The sequence below is a fragment of the Chamaea fasciata genome, unplaced genomic scaffold (assembly GCF_029207755.1).
Source record: "Chamaea fasciata isolate MVZ Bird 193981 ecotype frontalis unplaced genomic scaffold, bChaFas1.0.hap1 SCAF_1, whole genome shotgun sequence".
NCBI classification, from domain to species: Eukaryota; Metazoa; Chordata; class Aves; order Passeriformes; family Sylviidae; genus Chamaea; species Chamaea fasciata.
In genome coordinates this window covers 72,055,820-72,073,661 of record NW_027094086.1, presented here as the reverse complement: position 1 = coordinate 72,073,661, position 17,842 = coordinate 72,055,820, and the positions used below count along the sequence as shown (strand labels likewise).

Sequence of the window (17,842 nt, the reverse complement as noted above, 5' to 3'; positions counted from 1 at the left end):
TAATTTAGCATGTAATAAAATATTATAGTGATTTCTGTATTTTGAAATACGAGTAGGCATAAAGATTCATGGAAATCTCCAAGAGCAACCTTGTCTTCTTTGCTATGTGAAAGTGCTTTGCCATATGTTTATTTGGAAAGGTCAGTTGAAGAGAAGACCAGATTAGGGAAAGGACATAAGGGTCTATGAACTGACCAGGCAAATTGTGCACTGCCTTTTTTTCCTCCTCATCTCCTGACAATGTATGTAAAGCAGCTCTAGTTCTGATAAACCAAAAATTGCTAAAAGTGTTTCATCCATTTTGGCTCAACGAGAGTCGACAAAAAACGTGTCTGAAACCCAGTAGTTTAAGGCAAATTTTTTATTTTTATTTATTTGTGACTTTTATTTTTTTTTCTTAGTGGTTTCATTCAAACCATGCAAGAAGAATTATGTCTATTTTTAAAGGGAAAATGAGGTTTTCCTCTTTTCCCATTTCTCCTGTTGAAATTTTGAACTGGTGGCAGCTTGGATTGAGTTCATTCCTAAAATGTGGAATTTTTTTTTTCTTAGTTCAAGTTAACTAGCTCAACTATACTTTTAAATGATATAGTTAATGTCAGGAATAGATCTCAAAGCTATTCAACTTTCTTTTCAATTGTCTAATATATATTTAGACATACCTTACTTTTTTGTTGCCTTTTTTTTTTTTTTTTTTTACATAGAGTATCCTAGTACTGGTGGCTTTCTCCTAAATGTTCTCTTGCAAGTTAATTAAACTTGCTTTTTGGGATTATAGCTTGCTTTGAGGTGGCTTATTGCCTCAGTCCTTATCTCACTGATGAAGGACTGCAACAGTATGGCTTCTCACTTAATTAGATGTGTGTTTGGGAACATTAATTTGAACCATTACCACTACTTGCCATAACAACAGAAAGGCAAATTAAAGGATTCATTAACAGTGGCTTAAGGATCTCTAATAAAGAAATAAATAACTACGCAGGTTTGCTTCTTGCTGTTGTCTGCTCCCAGCAGGAGAATTTGAGACCTTCTTGTTAATAAGGTGCTCTGAGGGCTACATATGCAGGGAGAATATGCAGGCAGAGGGAATTGTTGCTCTATTCTTTGAACATCCTTCTGGGTATCAGTGCTCATTTAACATTTGGCTCAGGGTAATCAATGTCTGTCCTTCCACTGATTGAACTGGGCTAATCTAATCTAATGTGTGGTTTAATGCTAAATATGTGAAAAATTGTCTTACTGCTGCAGAAAGAAAGTTTTTTTCTCCCTACTGCTTGGCTTTCCTACCTTGCTAACAGGTTCCTGAATATTTTTTAAAGTTTCGTACCTCTCCTGCTCATGTGTAGTTCCACTCTGCAGTTTTCTCCATCTTTGCACCAATGCTGGTAATAGTCTGGTTGCAGAGTGACACTGGTCAGTTCACTACCGCAACAAAAGTCCTTCCTTTTCTTGTGCTGATTTAATGTCTCAGCATTTTAATTATAGTAGCTGACATGGTGCATCATCATGGGAACCCTGAAGTTGACACAGAGCAAAAAGAGAAAGGATCCTTTTATTAGGAGTAAATGGAACTTCTTCCACTGTCATTGCAGTTTATTTTCTTAATTAAAACAGAAAAAAAAAAAAAAAGAAAATATCCAACTTTGGATATTTTAGACTCTTTACCTTCTCCCCCTGACCTTTCTTGCACGCCACCTTCAACAACTCAAGAAAACCTTATGTGCCCAAGTTGATTACTGTAGTAGGAGACCACAAAAAGTTTGAGCTGTCTAAAATTTCTGGTTTTAAGCCCATTTTCATTGTTGGGTTTATTTTGGAGGAGATGTAACAGCAACACTTAAATTTAATTTCAAATTAATCTTGTAAAGAAACAGATCAATATAATGAACAATGAAATGGTAACAAGACCACATAGAATTTGCATGGCTCTTAATGTGAGTGAACACTGTACAGTATATGCAATATCTGCCTAAATATAAAATCAGGGGGCATTTACTTTGACATATATGTTGCAGCAATAAAAAAGCATTAAAGATTTGGTTAGCCACAGTTATGAACCACAGGATTAACATTTTGGTTGAGCTGATACTGCAGGATAAAGTTGTGTCCAACAACAGCTTACTAAATAAACAGCTAAATAACCTCACAAACTCATCTGGACTAAAACATAATATTCAGAAACATCCTTGACCTGCATGCATCAGAGGCAGACAGGTGTCAAATATTGCGAGGCCAGCCCCAGCTGGGAGGAAGTTGAGTGCTCTGTGTGAGAAGTCAAGGCCAACAGAGGAAGTTGTTGATGGAAGTTTGAGATGACGTGCCATGACTTCAGGAGGAGGGTGACCGCCAGAGCTGCGGGGGCCTCTGGTACTTTTCTGCTTTTTCTGGAGAAGCCCATGGCAAGAAATATGTGGAAGTGACATCTGGCTGTTGTGGAATAAATGTGCAGGAGTGCTGTGTTCTAGGATCTCCAGCATTGCTGAGGCTGTATGAGGAGTCACAGGGCAGCAAAGTAAGATTTACTAATCCAGAGGAGAAAGCATCAGAGAAGGAAATCAGATTTCACAGGACCCTTGAGTGGATTAATTCAATTTTTATTGGGATTCTATCATAATTTACTCCCATAGTGTTTTTCTTATTCTGTTTGATAAGCTCATTGTCTCACTGGTCAGCTTATGATTACGTGAGTGTTCTCTTTGCCACTTTGAATGTTAATGAAATGTGGTTAGTCTTCATTCCTCAAGAAAACATGTAATTTTAGAAATTATTTTAAAAGAGCAATAAGAACAATAAAAATCACTTCTCCATAATTTTTAGGATGGATCAACATGACCTACTAGTCAGAAAATATTTATCTCTGTGCATAAGATGTTTTCACATCTTTAGCATTTATCAGTAAGCCTCTCATTTCATTATTCTCATTTGCTGTGGCTTCTATTTCATACGAAATGAAGATAATATATAACTTCTGGCCATTCTGCTTTTTGTTATTGCAATTTACCATTTTCATAAATGGTTCAATGAGAACACTTGGATTAGGTTTCTTTTATTTCCAATGTATCATTCTTGGCTCTTTGAGATATTTTTCTTATAGATCCTTGATTTAACCAAATAAATTTTATCTATAATATTCTCATTTATATTGATTATCTTTTTATTTCCCTTAATGGGAAAATTTACCATTTTAAGTTCCCTTTTTTAATTTTTTTTTTTCTTCCACTTGATGACTTTCCTGCAAAGCTAGAATTGCTTTTCACCCAGAACTTTACCATCTTAATTGTGGAATTGTAACATTTTCCTTAATAGTTGACTCCTGCAGAGTTTATACTTTACATTTTCAGTCTTACTATTTTTTTTCCCAGTGAATTGAATAAAATTTTCTTCTTTCATATGAATTAATTTCTTGAAAGAAGTGAACAGGAAGGAATCTTTTCTTATTTTATTTCCAGGAGATTTGGCAGCATTTCTGGTCTTGAGTGTCTGAATTTGCTGCAACCCCTATTTATTGATTTAGGTTTCGATTGCAAGTGCATTTGGGGGCTAAGGAAGGGTTATGGATATTTTCTGTGATATTATGATATATATTTTGCCATCTTTTTAAAAAAGGCTTAATCCTGAATCCATGTTTTCCTGAACTGTGTGTGCCACCTTAATGTTCTTATTCATGTCTGTGTCTAATGCAAGAGTATTCATTGTTATTCCATTCAGCTTTTATAGCTTGCAGTTTCACAAAGAAAAGGGTAAAATGCTGGGTTTAACAACGATTACTAACACGATATACTTTTGAATCTTAATGAATTTTCAATTGTTTTTTTGACTTGGACTTGTTCAGGAGCATACAGAAGATTAGTTTTAAACTTTTAGCTGGAGTCATACTGACCACATTCATTGCAATAGATTGAAATGTATTGTTGTGGAGGAGGTGACTGGAGTATGCTTTTTGTGTGCTTTCATTCAGTTCCCACTGATACCGGTGGGAGTGTTTACCCTTGGGTTTGAGCAGGCTCTTGACTAACGGGTTTTAATTACAGCAGCTGAGCTAGAAAGAGTTGTTCAGTGCTGTGAATATAAAGCAAAATGCTTACTGCCTGCTGGATCTCTGAAGGGGGAAAGGATGCTGCTTTATCTCAGTGTTGTGTTTTCTTCTCATTAAGTGTCCTTCTGTTTGCAGATTTATGTAACATATTTGCTTTCCTCATTCATTAAGCACCAAATGGAAACAAATTTGCCAATTACCAGCAGTGTCAAATCAGTTTAGTTCCAGCGTGCAAAGTTGTATTCGTCTTGCTTATTGCCACCATACTTGGAAAAGAGGCAGGGCTGTGTGCTAAGAGGTCATATCTGTGCTTCAGAAATGTAATTTTCTTTTTCTTTTTCATTCTTTGTTGCCTTCAAACCATAAATGCACTGTAGCAAAGCTGAGCAGAAGTTGAAAAATGGCAGTCCAGAGAATAATCTCAATAACACTTTGAAAAAATGGTGTCACCTGTCTCGTGAGGAGAATTATGGCTCTGCACATGTCATGAAAATTGGCAATGTCTTTTTCTTTGGATTGCCAGATTTATTAATACTACCTTTCCTATTTTTTTTTTACTGTCATGATAATTTATTTATTTTTCTTTTTTTTTTTTTTTCATATATGTGCTTTCTGAATGAGTTCTCACATGCTAGTGATGCGTGCTTTAGAACCTTAAACTGTTGAGTTTGTAAAGTTAAATGTAGTCCTGCAAGTTTTACTGAAGTGGGCACATAGAGATAGGAATAGCTATGATTGCTCTCTGAGTGCTAGTTTGACACTTAACCCAGGATTATTTATGTAGTCAGTCAATCTGTGCTGTCCATTTCCCCAGTTTATGTTGCTAAGGTGTTTTTATTGTCTCTTGCACATTGCTTTTCTTGTTCAGTGTTCTTTCTGCTGACTTTATAAAGCTAAAAATATTTTAATTGGTTATTGGCAGCCAAAGGAAATTGAAAAATGTACACTAATTAGCCTTGCCTTTTGGTCATTCACATGAATATAGACATTTTAGTCTCCCTAACACTTATAGGGTCAATTTTTCTAATTTCACACCAAATGTATTAATTTGTAGAAGTGTTGTGCTCTACTGAATAGGATAAAAATCACATTTTCTAGGAAGAAAAAGAGAAGAAAAATGTTGAGTGTCTGTTTTTCTTCAGGCTGGCACTATGTTTGTGCATTTATTAGTTTAGAATCTTTACAGTTTGGGACAATAGCTTACTTTTTAATAGGCTGAAATGATGTCAGAATAGGAAATGATAAAAAGGCATTATTAATTTGATAATCTGTTCTAAAAAGGCCTCATGAGGCATAATTTTTCAGCAGATATCTGAAGATGAAGTACACATAGCAATTGAAATCTGTATTAAGTAGTGACCCGAAAACTAAACGTGTGAGACCGCTGTCTGCTCACATATTCTGCAACAGAGGCTGCATTTATTTGTAGAGTGAGATGGGGCATTTATGTGCCATTCCTGTGAGTCTGATATCACTGATTTTAAAAAGCAGTTTATACCTGCTGAGGATGCAGTTCAGTGTCTCTGGAAGAAAAAAAGAAGTTGTTTTGCAACAGCAGTGAAGTTGGTTTCTTTGATATCAGAGTGAAAGGAGTGCAGTGATGGGTGATGGAAGTTTAAATCCACTGAGATGGGGAGGAGACAAAGTATTTATGCTCCCTGCTGAATACTTCTGGGCAAGACATTCTGCAGAAGTGAAGGTATTTTTTGTCCTTACAGAGGGAGTGTAGAAGTGTTAGTAGACTATAATGCATTGCTTCCCGGTGTTCTGGTGAAATTCTTTCAAGTCCTCTTTTATGTAACTTGGTGAAGCTTTATGCACACGTTGTTCTGCAAAGTACTTTTTTTTGTTTATCCACTTCGGGTCATTTGTCCTCTTTGTGACTCAAACCCAAGTATTTTAGCTATTTCTTTGTGGTGATTTACCTGTCTAATAATAAATATTCTGCCTTTATTTTACTTTCACGTGAATTCTTGCCCTTAATAACCTGCGTCCTGCATTTTGAGTAACTCCCTTTAGCAATACTCCTAGGAAAGACTCATGACATGGTTCCTGTACAGCCACAATTTAAGTAGACCATATATATACCAGAGTCAATAAATAAATACTCATAGCTGTTTCTGAGAGTCTGTAAATAAAGATAGCCATGATGGCCGTGATGGTTGTGGTTCTGAGGTGGACAGAATTTGGGTTTGTTCTTCTCCCCTTCCCTGCTGTCTCATTTTAAAAAAAATAATAGAGATGTAAACTACAGGTTCTGACCATCTGTGCCCATTAACAATACCTCATACATCTTTGGAAAGAACTAGAATTATTATCTCAAAATATTTGGCCTAATTTTAATTTTGATTACACACCTATAAGTTACATGGATGTAATATTGCAGATAATTCATGAATTATGCAAATATTTAAAGTTCAAGTTTAAACTTACTCATGTCTTTATCATCTGGGTTTTTTTACTTTAAGAGAATTTTTAAAAATCTTATAAATTGACATTACATATTTGTTATGAATAAATGAAGAGGTGAAGAGGTGTGCTAAGACCTAAGAATAAAAGAAAACAGTGGTGAAGGAGTAATATGTCTTGCGTCTGGTTTACCTGGACTCTTCCCAAGGTCTGTAGGTCCAGTGATGCTGCTTTAGAGAAAAGGCAGACTGAGAAATATTCTTGTAATAAATGCACAGGCTTTTGAAAACTGTGCTTGGTTGGTTTGTGTGTAGCTCCTGCCATCTGTGGGAAAAAATTCTTAGGCTTTGAAGAGATTAGGCCACGTAGGGCAAGACTTTGTTTAAAATGGTGACACCTCTGGGGCTTGCACAGATTTGCTATCATACTAGGATCCTGTGCTTCAAACTTTACACATATGTGACTGAGCTAATTGCATGAGGTTCCCATCTTTGTGGGGAGAAATGGAGAGCTTTAATCTTTAACGTGTCCATGTATTTTGATGTAAGCATCCAACACTGGTGACATGAATCTGCCAAAGCACTGAGTATTCCTTCCCAGTGCTTCTAAGGGAAGACTGGAGCAATGAATCAGATGTACACATATATTTACTTTATTCATGTTCACCCAGTCCTTCAGTCTGAAAATCTGTTTTAGAAATTAGCTTAGTCCTTATCCCAAAGGGCTGTATATTAAGACAGCTTATGAAAGAATTTGAAGTCCTTAATACCTGTCACTTCTAATTTTTTTCTGCCTATATAATCATAAATCACGTTTTTATTTAAACAGTGGTAGCATTTGTTTTCTTACTGAAACATTAGTAACAATTTATTTTTATCTGCTATTTTTTTAACCCCAGAAACTACCTCTTCAGATTGAAGCTTGAAGATCTCTCTCTAATACAGGTATGTTTTATTTCTGTTTCCTTAGTTCCTCTGCAAGACATAGGTAACCAGATGTTTTAAAGCAGATAATCAAGATGTTCATAAGCTTCATGGCTACATATAAACATGCATCTGTTTTTGTCCTTTTTCTGGCCCCTTATTATATAAGTCATATTATCCCTTTTAATTCCAGATTAGCCTTTGTCCCAGGCCATACAAATCTGATGCTGCTTTAGTCTGCTGTGATTTTGTTAAGAGTGGATTTTCATAGTCTTCAGTTAATAAAATTTAAAATTAACTACCTTTAGATTCAGTACTGTCCCTATTAGTTATTGAAGTAAGACTATACAGCTGAATACAGAAAGGTAAAATGCTTTCAGGTAAGGCTGTCCTTGTGATTTGTAAAACAACTCATGTGTGCTTTAATAAGGCTTTCAGATTTTATTTGCCTTCCTAGACTACTAGAAACAAGATCTCATGTTAGCTTGTATTTAATCAAAATTGCAATATTAATAAATATTCGGTTTTGTTGCTGATGTTTAAAGCTGTGACACACCAAGCACCTTTAATATACAGATTTTGGGTTGTCTACTTACATCTTCTGTGCCATATTCAATATCCTGACAAATAATTTAAATCCTAATGATTCTTGTTGAGAGGCTGCACTCAGAGATCTCTGATGGTGCCGTTGTAGCTTATGCTGCTAATTCATAGATTGAAGTTCATGACTTTCCTCTGTTAGGACCCGTATCAGTAGGCTGAATTCAATAATGAGGGAGTAATCTGTAGATTACAGAGGTTTATAATTGTGCTATCTGATTCAACCAGAGCCCTTCTCACTCCAATCAGAAAAAAAATACAAACTGAGCACAGAAATCATACTGTTGATGTTATAGTAGGTTACTGGGTTCCAGTCTTATGCCTTTAAAAGTCTTCTCAAGTTGACTTTTGGTAAAGTTTCTTATTTTGTCTTCAGTGTTTTAGCACCACTGGTTTGCCTCTATACCTTCTAACATTCTTCAACAAATCTTTAGAGAATATGTGTTTTTAAATCAAAAGTGTTCTTTTACAATTTTTTTTCCACTGGCATATCTTTATTATCCCTCCACCTAGTATTCAATTTTTTCCCCTTTTTTTTAAGCCTACCACTATGACTCCTTCATATTTTTCCTTCCCAGATCTTCTCTTCCTCTTCTTTTCCTCTACTTCACATGTAGTTCTGTTAGACTGCCTCAGGACAGCCATTATCCAAAGACATCTTTCCTTGGATATTTTAGCAGCTTAAAATTAGCTTCGAGGTGACTGAAGCCTTTGTTTTAATTTGTAGGGTGAGTTGTTTAGGATTTCCAAACTAACTAAACAACACATTCAGGTCTTGTCTTGTAATCTTGTATTATGGTTGAAAGAGACAGGAACAAAAGTGGGAAGCAAAGCAAAAGCTGTATGAAATCCTTGCAGAACAGACAGATGGAATTTCTGGGGAGAAATAAAGTTTGCTGTGGTTTAACTCGTTGAGACTCTGTGTGTTAATTAACGTTTGTTTGGCAAGGGGCTGAGTGCTTTGACATTTCATGTATGGACAAAATAAATTATCTTTTAACATTTCTTTTGCTTCACACATTTTTTGTCATAGTAATGATGTAAAAATCTCATTTAATTCTTCTACTTATTTTTTTGTTGTTTTGTTGTTTTTTTTTTTTTTTTTTGTTTTGTTGATTTTTTTGTTTTGTTTTGTTTTGTTTTTTTTCTGCATGAGCCAGTCTGTAAAATCATGCAGATATTTCACAAGTGATTAACTGTGTTTCACATCTGGAAGAAAAGACGGTGAAATGCTAGCTATGAGGGGCTTTCAGCATAGCTCAATAACAAGACAGAAAAGGCTAGAAACAAGACACTCTATATACCTGTTGTTTAATTATCTTAGAAAATTGCTCAAGCTCTAGTTTTGCTATTATGTGTGGGAATCAGGAGAAACATTACTGACTTTTTCTCTTGCACAGCAGATACTCCCAACATGGAAGCAAATTGGAACAATTTGCATCCTACTTCTCTACAGTTTTCAATTAGACTTTTATAACTTTATTTCCCTTGCACTGATGCTTTGATTTTTTTTTTTTTTTTTAATAACTGATTCATCAGTTGAATCTTTCTTATTGTACTTTTCTCCCTGGGAAACAAAGGGAATGCCTCAAACTAAATTTTGACCATTGACGCACTTTAGTTATTTTTGTCTAAGTTCATTTCCTCATCTGTCATTCCTGTCTGTTGGAATATATTAGTTTGTGCACACACTGCCACTGGGAAGACAATTGGCTTCATGTTACATGTAATAAACTGCAACAGTAATAATCTCATATTTATGGCAAAAGCATATTTAAAAATATTTTGTTTGCAAATTTCCCAGTATTTTTGGAAAGATAAGCATTTTATAAACAGTGTTCTTTTTGAGTATTATCAGACTTTGCAAGATTAGCAGGTACTGTTTTGTAATAGGAAAGTTTCCCAAAAAGGTATAGATTAAATAATGACTTCTTATTTGCAAACTTTTTCACTAATTTATTGGGGCCAAAATATGTGCATGTCCTGTCTTTTACAAGTGTATGCCTACAAAATAGTTTATAAACACATGATCATCTTCCTTGGAAAAAAAAACCAAACAAACATAAAATGAAAACTCAAACCATAACCAAAACCAGACATCCATTTGAAATTCAAGTTATCACAAAAGAAGTGCAGAACACGTATTAAAAGGGTACTGTTTCCACCAGTTTAGTGGAAGTTAATCCCTTGTAAAAGTGGGGTTAGAGTGCTTCCAGAGTGCATCAGACAGGATGTGCGTTTAAACATGAGCTGGGGCTGTGCACTGAGACATCGTCGCCCATTGTGGGCACATCAAAGTTGTCATCCCACATGTCATGGTTCTGTGCTCTGTACTTTATAGGGAAGAGCATGTTGTTTGAATAAGCAAGTTTCATATGATAATATCTTTAGCAAACCAGTATTTGATGTGTCTCAGCAATTTTCTTTGTGTAGCAGAATAAAGAAGAATAGAGCAAGTGAAAGCCTTTTAAGCTCTTGACGGAGAAGCCGAAGAGTCAAATTGTTCAAAGCTGCCTGTTGGAACAATGCATGCATAATGATTATGGATTAGGGAAGAAGCACTCATTGGGGTTGTAGAAGGGCAAATATTTTATCATGCTCTCTGCAGCAATAGTAGGCTCACAGACTGAGAAGGCCTGACTCTGCATGAATTTGTTTTGTGAGCTTTGCTTTGTTATTGTTCACCTCAAGTAACAGTAGAATGATCCATAAAAACATTGGCCAAGATGAAAGCTAGTTTTAGTGAAAACTCTTTTGTATGTCTTAAAATATAAAAGCAGAAATCTAAATAGTAGTTTTTAATTGAGTAAATTTATTTTCAGAAATGTACTTTTAAAAACCATGACATCTGGGAATGGTCAGCATTAATAGTGGGGCTTTGACGATACGTGGTGGATGGCTGTCACAAGTATCTGTTCTCACCTTTTCTTTTTCCAATTTTTTTTTTAAAGAGAGCTTCTAAATTCAAACATTTATTTGTGTCTACCTACATGACAGATTTTCTGATGTGTCTGTAAAGAGTGAAAAGCTAATACATACTGGCTTATAAAAGTTTTTATGCTACAGTTGCCAGAAACAATAAACCAGCCTGCATAATCTTTTAACAAATCTCATAGAAAGTGTGCATCTTTTCTTATTCCATAAGGTGAACTTCATAAACTCAGGTTGTTAAGGCATTTGAAGGGCACTTGCTTGAGTGTGCCTTTCTCATGTAAATGTTCCATCTCTGAAGTCTATTTGCTATTTGAGATGATCAGAAGGTTGAATATGAGCCTATTCCAACTGCTTCTGTATTTACATGGTTCTCCACAGGTTTTATTCTCATTCAGAAGCTGCATATCTTTCAGTCAGAACAACACATACCTCAGAGTCCATTTTTAAAGGCAATTTTAGCCCTTTTTATTTCAAAAATAAAATTAAATATTATACAGACTAAGAAGATCATAGTTTTGTTTTTTATGTGTTATTCAACTTTAAATTGAATAATTTAACCACACCACCCCTTGAGTATTGAGTTCAGTTCTGGGCCCCTCAGTTTAGGAAGGACATTGAGATGCTTGAGCGCGTCCAGAGGAGGGCAACAAAGCTGGTGGAGGGTTTGGAAAACAAGCCATATGAAGAACGACTGAGGGAGCTGGGGTTGTTTAGCCTGGAGAAAAGGAGTCTCAGAGGTGACCTTATCACTCTCTGTAACTTCCTGAAGGGTGGTTGTAGACAGCTGGGGGTTGGTCTCTTTCTCCAGGCAGCAACTGTCAGAATGGGAGGACACAGTCTTAAGCTGAGTCAAGAGAAATATAGGTTGAATATTAGGAAGAAGTTTTTCACAGAAACAGTGATTAAATACTGGAATAGTCTGCCTGAGGAGGTGGTGGAGTCACCATCCCTGGATGTGTTTAAAATAAGACTGGATGTGGCACTCAACGCCATGATCTAGTTGAGGTGTTAGGGCTGGGTTGGACTCGATGATCTTGAAGGTCTTTTCCAACCTAAACAAAAAAAAAAAAAAAATCTGGAATCTTGAGGATTTTGGTTTATAGATGTGTTTGCGTATATGTGTTTATACACGCACATCTATTAACAAGGCATTCAGAGAATTAAAGGCAAGTTTGGAGCTATGAATTTTCTGGAAAAGGAGATACTTTGAAGAATGAATTTTACCTAAGAGAATTATTTCTGTTGTTTGCATATGTCAAGAGTGTTTGAAATACATGTCACATACGATAGTTTACTTTGATATGAGACATTAATGGCTAGATGGTAGGCTAAATAGTGAGTTAAGTAAATTATACTATTCTTTGAATATATATTTTGTGTGTACCTATGTGAAACAAAGAGGGAATTTGATTCCATGATTGAGGTTTTTTAAAAATTCATAAATATAACCTGAAATGCTTTTTTAAGCTTTATCTGAATTTTAATACAGAATATAATTATTAAAAACATTTAATTTTAAATAAATCTTCACGAGGGTTGTAGTTCCATTTTGAAAATAACAATTGTTTGCTATTGCTTTGTACAGGTCTTACTGTATCTTTTGTGAGAAGCCTTCATAACCTTAGTTTGTCTTTAGTTAAGGTGGTACTTGGCCAAGTCTATAAAAAATGGAGGCACAAATCACTCAAACTCTCCTTACAGTTAATTTTTGGGTCAGTGCTCTTGAGTTCCCTTTGCTAGGAACAAAATGAAAATTTTTAAGTAGCTGTGTAGGATCAAATCTTAAATTTATGCTGGTGTTAAACACTTGTAATTATAATCAAGAAATTCGGAGATAAAGAAGCTTTAATTTTTTAACCTCAAGTTTTTTGAGTCACTAAATAAATAGAATCCTTAAAAGGCTGCTTAATTATTTTTCTAAAACTTTTATTCATTTTATTTCAATCCATTTATTTTCTGTATTGTATTTTACTTACAGTCACTATTTGTGTAACTGATGCCTGATTTGTGAAATACATGAAGGAAATCTGATGAATTATCATTTTATTTTGGGGTGAAGCAACTGTGCTGAAAAGGAAATGTAAGAAATATTTTCTCTGATATCACACTTGAAAGGCATAAGGGACCTCAAGTAAGGATGTCCTTAACTTATGGCAATCATATTTGAGCAATATTGAAATGCCAAGAAGACTGAAATTTAACATTTTATTTGAGTATCTAAGCAGGGGAAAAACAGATAAAACAAATGAAAAATCTCTCTTGGGTTTTTCTGTTCCTGGTATCTATTTAAGGGTGAGGGGAATAGGGAGTATTCTTCCCTTTTACAGGTATTTTTCTCCCTTTTTTATGTGAAGGTAGCATCAGCCACCAAAATATTGTTTCTTCTTAGGCCCTTCACATTTATGTCTAGGGCACACAATGGATAAGCAGATTGCATAAGTTAGTGTTACTTTTGATACTGCTCCAGGTTCCTCAGAAGGTTGGAAGTGAAGGGAGCAACTTGTGCTTTAAAAACTTTTCCAAAGAAGACTGAAGTGACCAAATCACAGAGTGACCAAAAAATAATAGAGGTGATGCAAACGTCTGTTTTGGTGCTAGGGATGACCAAATGTGCCGAGGTATTCAGACTGTTACCTTTTGTCTAAATTGGTGCTGAGAGCAGAGTTTAAAAGAAAAAAAAAAAAAAAAAAAAAAAAAAGAAAAGGCAAAGGACAGTACATCTACATATCACAATGCCACTCCTGTCAAGTACCTCTTCCTCTTGTTGATCCCTTTCTGGTGGCAGATTGTAAGATTTGAATATATGATAAGTGCACAAATAATTAAATTAGAGTATTGGAAATTTAAAGAAGATTTAAAGGTATTTATGAAGCCAGAGCTAGTCCTTTGTAGCAGGTATAGATAGACCTTGTGTCTAGTGTATTCCAGTTCTTTTTCTGTGATCCCATTAGTATTTTCATTATCTTGTTTTCTGCTTTCATAGCAATAGTTTCCTACTAAACGTAAGACTTTATCGAAGCCAGAAAAGGATGAATTCAGCTATTCAGTATCTAATCTTTACTCAAATGACCTCTTTTACATGGAGCTGAAAGCTAGATAAACCATGTTACATCCTAAACCTAGATAAAACATGTTAAATCACATAAATCCTGATACTCCCTTTACAACATATTTGTGCAGAAATCAGTCGCCAGCAGACAGTTCTTCATTTCTGCTGAAAAAAATTAATTATTGAAGCAGCTGGTGCTCTTAGCTTCACCTATATATTAGTCAGAGGATGGCTACTGTTCTAAAACCATTTAGGTCATATTTGGCGAAGTACAGATTCACTCTGCATTCTGAATTTTCTTTCCATGTGTGGGATTTTTCATCTGTAGAGGTGTGATTACACATATTAGCTAATTGTTCAAGGGTTTTTTCCCGTGTTTGATGTTTTAAGTTCATATGCAGACCCCCACTGAAAAACCATATAGAGGGCATGTGAGGCAGACAACTGGATGTATTACTCTTCTGCTCATTTCTGCTATTTATTTTTTTAGACTTGGCTTCTACAAAATTGGAAGGTTATAGTCTCCAGAATCTGTAATTTCTCCTTCAGTACAGTTGCAATTTGTCATGTAAATTTAAAAAGCATCTAACTGAAGAAAAAGAGTGCTGGCAAATTGGCAGGGCTTTGCTGCTGCTTTGGCTTAGCTGTGTGTTGGTATTTTCAGAGATGGTGGAAAAGAGTAGAAAAAGAAAACCAGGCAGAGGTGTAATTCTTAATTTATTTGCTGTATCTGTCATTGTTTTGTGCCAGTACTAAAATATGTGTGCAAGTGTATTCCTGGACAAATGAGTCCATTTAGCCAAGATGCTTGGCTTTTTTTATTCTTTTTTTTTTCCTTACCTCTGCTTGCTAGGGAGCATTTCTTGTATGTTTACAGTAATCTTCTGTTCTGGTTCTGCAGTAAAGAAGCAAAATAGGTACTAAAATTTTTCCCTTGCACTGGAGGAAAGCGTCTTTAGGTATTAAACATTTGTGGGTTTGTTTTTGCTTTTGTTTTTCTTTAATTTGTTTGATTTTTTTTTAAGAGAAAGTGGAAGCCTGACTATATAATATAAACGCGTTTGTTCTCATGACAAATAGACATGATATCAAAAAGTATGTGTGTACATTTTACAGCTGATACTCCTGAAACAGCTGATTTGTATTTTATAGTGGAATAATTTCACCCTTCCTGGTCCTTTTCTCTGGTATTATATATGGTGGTCAGCCACACTGCATTACATGCACAAAGGTAATTGTGGAAATGTCTTTTCCTCAGAAGGTGACACTCATTCATGTCTTCACTAAAACAGTAAATCATTACAGTTACACAAGAGTAATCACCAAGTAGAATCTGTTTGAAAATAAATCAAGCTGCTGCTTTCCAAATCTCTGGTCTGGGTACAACCCTGGCATACTTCAGCTAATTCTGGACTCAAGTAGCATCCTGTGACAACTGGGTGATATTTATGGAGGGACACAAGCTCTTTTTGACTATCAGCCTCTTTCAGTGTCACCTCTGTACTGAGAAAGTTCAGAAATGTTAGATAACTGTAGAAAATGAGAGCAGGAAAACTAATATAGAGACTCAAAGCAGATTTTCTTAATTCTTATATTGTCTTGCTCAGGTGAAGAATTGGCCACAAGCAGTTGCTGATGGAGAGTCCCAGCTCTCTGGCAACTGGATGCTGCAGTGCTGAGCAATTTAGAAAAGAAACAGAATATGCAGGATGCTCTGCAAGACATGGTATCTTTAACAGAGTGTCTGCAAACATGTTTATTGATTTTTGCATGCAGACCCAGATATGGAACTTATTGTGTGTTCTGGCCTGGAACGATTAATTAGAGTTCCAACCACAGTTTTATGCTATGCATATTCAAAGAGCAAGCTTAAAGACACTTTTTTTTCAGCCACAGGGGGAACTGCCTTTTGCAGTACTGCAGAGATCCATTCAACAGTTCTGCAAGGTTAGGTGGGATAGGGCATAGATGCTTTTGGGTAATGCTGCAGAGAGGAGATGAGCTCAGCTTACCCCTCTATGTTAGTGGTCATCGGTCCCTGGCATAAAGATTGTTTGGTCTGTAGTATCCCCTGCAACTGGTTGTTGAAATGAAAAACAACCCATGAAATTAAGACCAACATTTAAACCTTGAGTAACAGAAAAATGGTGGAGCAGTCTCATGTTCCCTCCCTACAAGGAAGAAGAATTTAAGATTCATATCTTGACCCTCAGCTCTAGAGTGCCTTTGACTTTAAAGGATGCATCCAACAGCTGAACTACGGGAAGAACTGTTTCCATAAGGCAAAAATTCTGTTCCCTTCATTCCTAGGGAAGAGGTGCAAATATTTTCAAGGCTAGAAAACTGTTTTTTTGGTACTACAGTTAAGGAAAATTAAGGATTTTTTAACTTTTAAGAAAACAACGCAGTCATGTAGGAATGCACCCCTACACCTGAGCAGGTAATTCTATGTAAGGACAAAAGTTTTGGTTTACCTCTGAACATGTAAGGAAATTAAACTAAAACTTTCCATAGATTTCTCATTGTAATTGGCTCAGTGCCAGCTCAGGAGCACTGATTTGGCTTTGGAAGTGTACCTCAAAGCCTGTTGCCAATTTCATTGAGCAAAGTGCCAAATAGCCCACCTAGACCATTGGGTACTAAAGGGACTGCACAAAGGAGCTCAATGGCTTTTTTGGACTGCCATACCAGTGTAAGAGTGTTCTCTACACTGTTTGACTTATGTTTCTTTGTTCTATGTTGATTACTATTTTTGTCATTATTAAAAACTTTTTTTTTTTGCAAAGCATGTCCAGAGAAGTTGTCTCACTATTATTAAGCCATTCTGAGAAGTGCTGGACACCCTCAGAGACTTGATGAATCTTCATGTAGCTTATTCCATTCTGGCAACGTGCAAGATTTTATCACAGCCATACTGAGGCTGAGAGACATGGACACTTGTTGCTATAACGTAAGTAGAAGGAAGGATTTGAGGAACTTGCGGCAAGAACATTGGTTGGTGAGGATTCCATGCAGGAAAGTGTGGGCACTAAGAGAGAGTTGCTTCCAGTATGTTACTTGCCTGGTCAACACTACGCAACCCAGTTTACGGGAAGGATTGTTGCTCCTAAAGTTTTGCTTAGTCATAGCAGAGGCAACTAGTCCTGAATTGAGAATAGAGCAGTAAAGTTATTTTACTCTGATAAGCTTATCCAGTATTTTGGGATACCTTTTGCCTTCATTTTGCCTTATCCTTATTTTTCTGCTGCCTTTTCCTTACCATGTTTTTAGTTCTCTTCTGTTTTGGCATGTACTGTTTTACCCATCCCAGATGGTACCTCAATATGATGCTTCTGCTGTCAAGTCTGGGAGTGATAAATCATGTCAAACTATGGAAATCAGTCAATTTATTAAAATTGAAAGCTAAATGTCCTTTGAAATATCTGGATTTAGACACATATATGATATTTTTTGTATTAAATTTTTTGTTTAGTGTTATTTTGGATTTATTTGAAAGCAAGCAAATCTAGACCCCCACAGACCACAAGCAATTTCCAAATGCTCAGTGGAACAAATTGCCCTCTGAAGGACATAATCTTACCCATAAAGCCATTAAGGGAAATAATGTTGCTGTTTATGATGTCAGGATTTTACTTGAAGTTTGCCTGGCTTCAAATCGCACTATTTTTAGGTGTTTGTCCTCAAAATGGAACTAGGAGTCTGAGCTTAGGTGTTTAGACTCTCTGGTGGATGGGGATAGCTTTACACCCAAGCATGAGATACACTGATATCTGAATTCTGAACTTTCTAATCACCCTGAGGGAGAATGTTGAGTGCACAGGGAAGAATAAATGAATGACACCTTTTCTTTTTTCTAAGCATCTCTATTGAATTTGAAAATAAGATTTTTTT

At 35.8% G+C, this 17,842-nt stretch overlaps 1 protein-coding gene across 4 annotated transcripts in view; it reads left to right on the top strand.

Annotated features, from left to right (window-relative positions):
• The window catches only part of SEMA5A (semaphorin 5A), a 318,649-nt gene that overhangs the window by 122,075 nt on the left and 178,732 nt on the right, over positions 1-17,842 (top strand). For all 4 annotated transcript variants that reach the window (XM_066186026.1, XM_066186022.1, XM_066186035.1 and 1 more), the window contains one exon: positions 7,344-7,389. In XM_066186026.1, the coding sequence (XP_066042123.1) occupies positions 7,344-7,389 (46 nt within the window). The remainder of the gene's footprint in view (positions 1-7,343; positions 7,390-17,842) is intronic.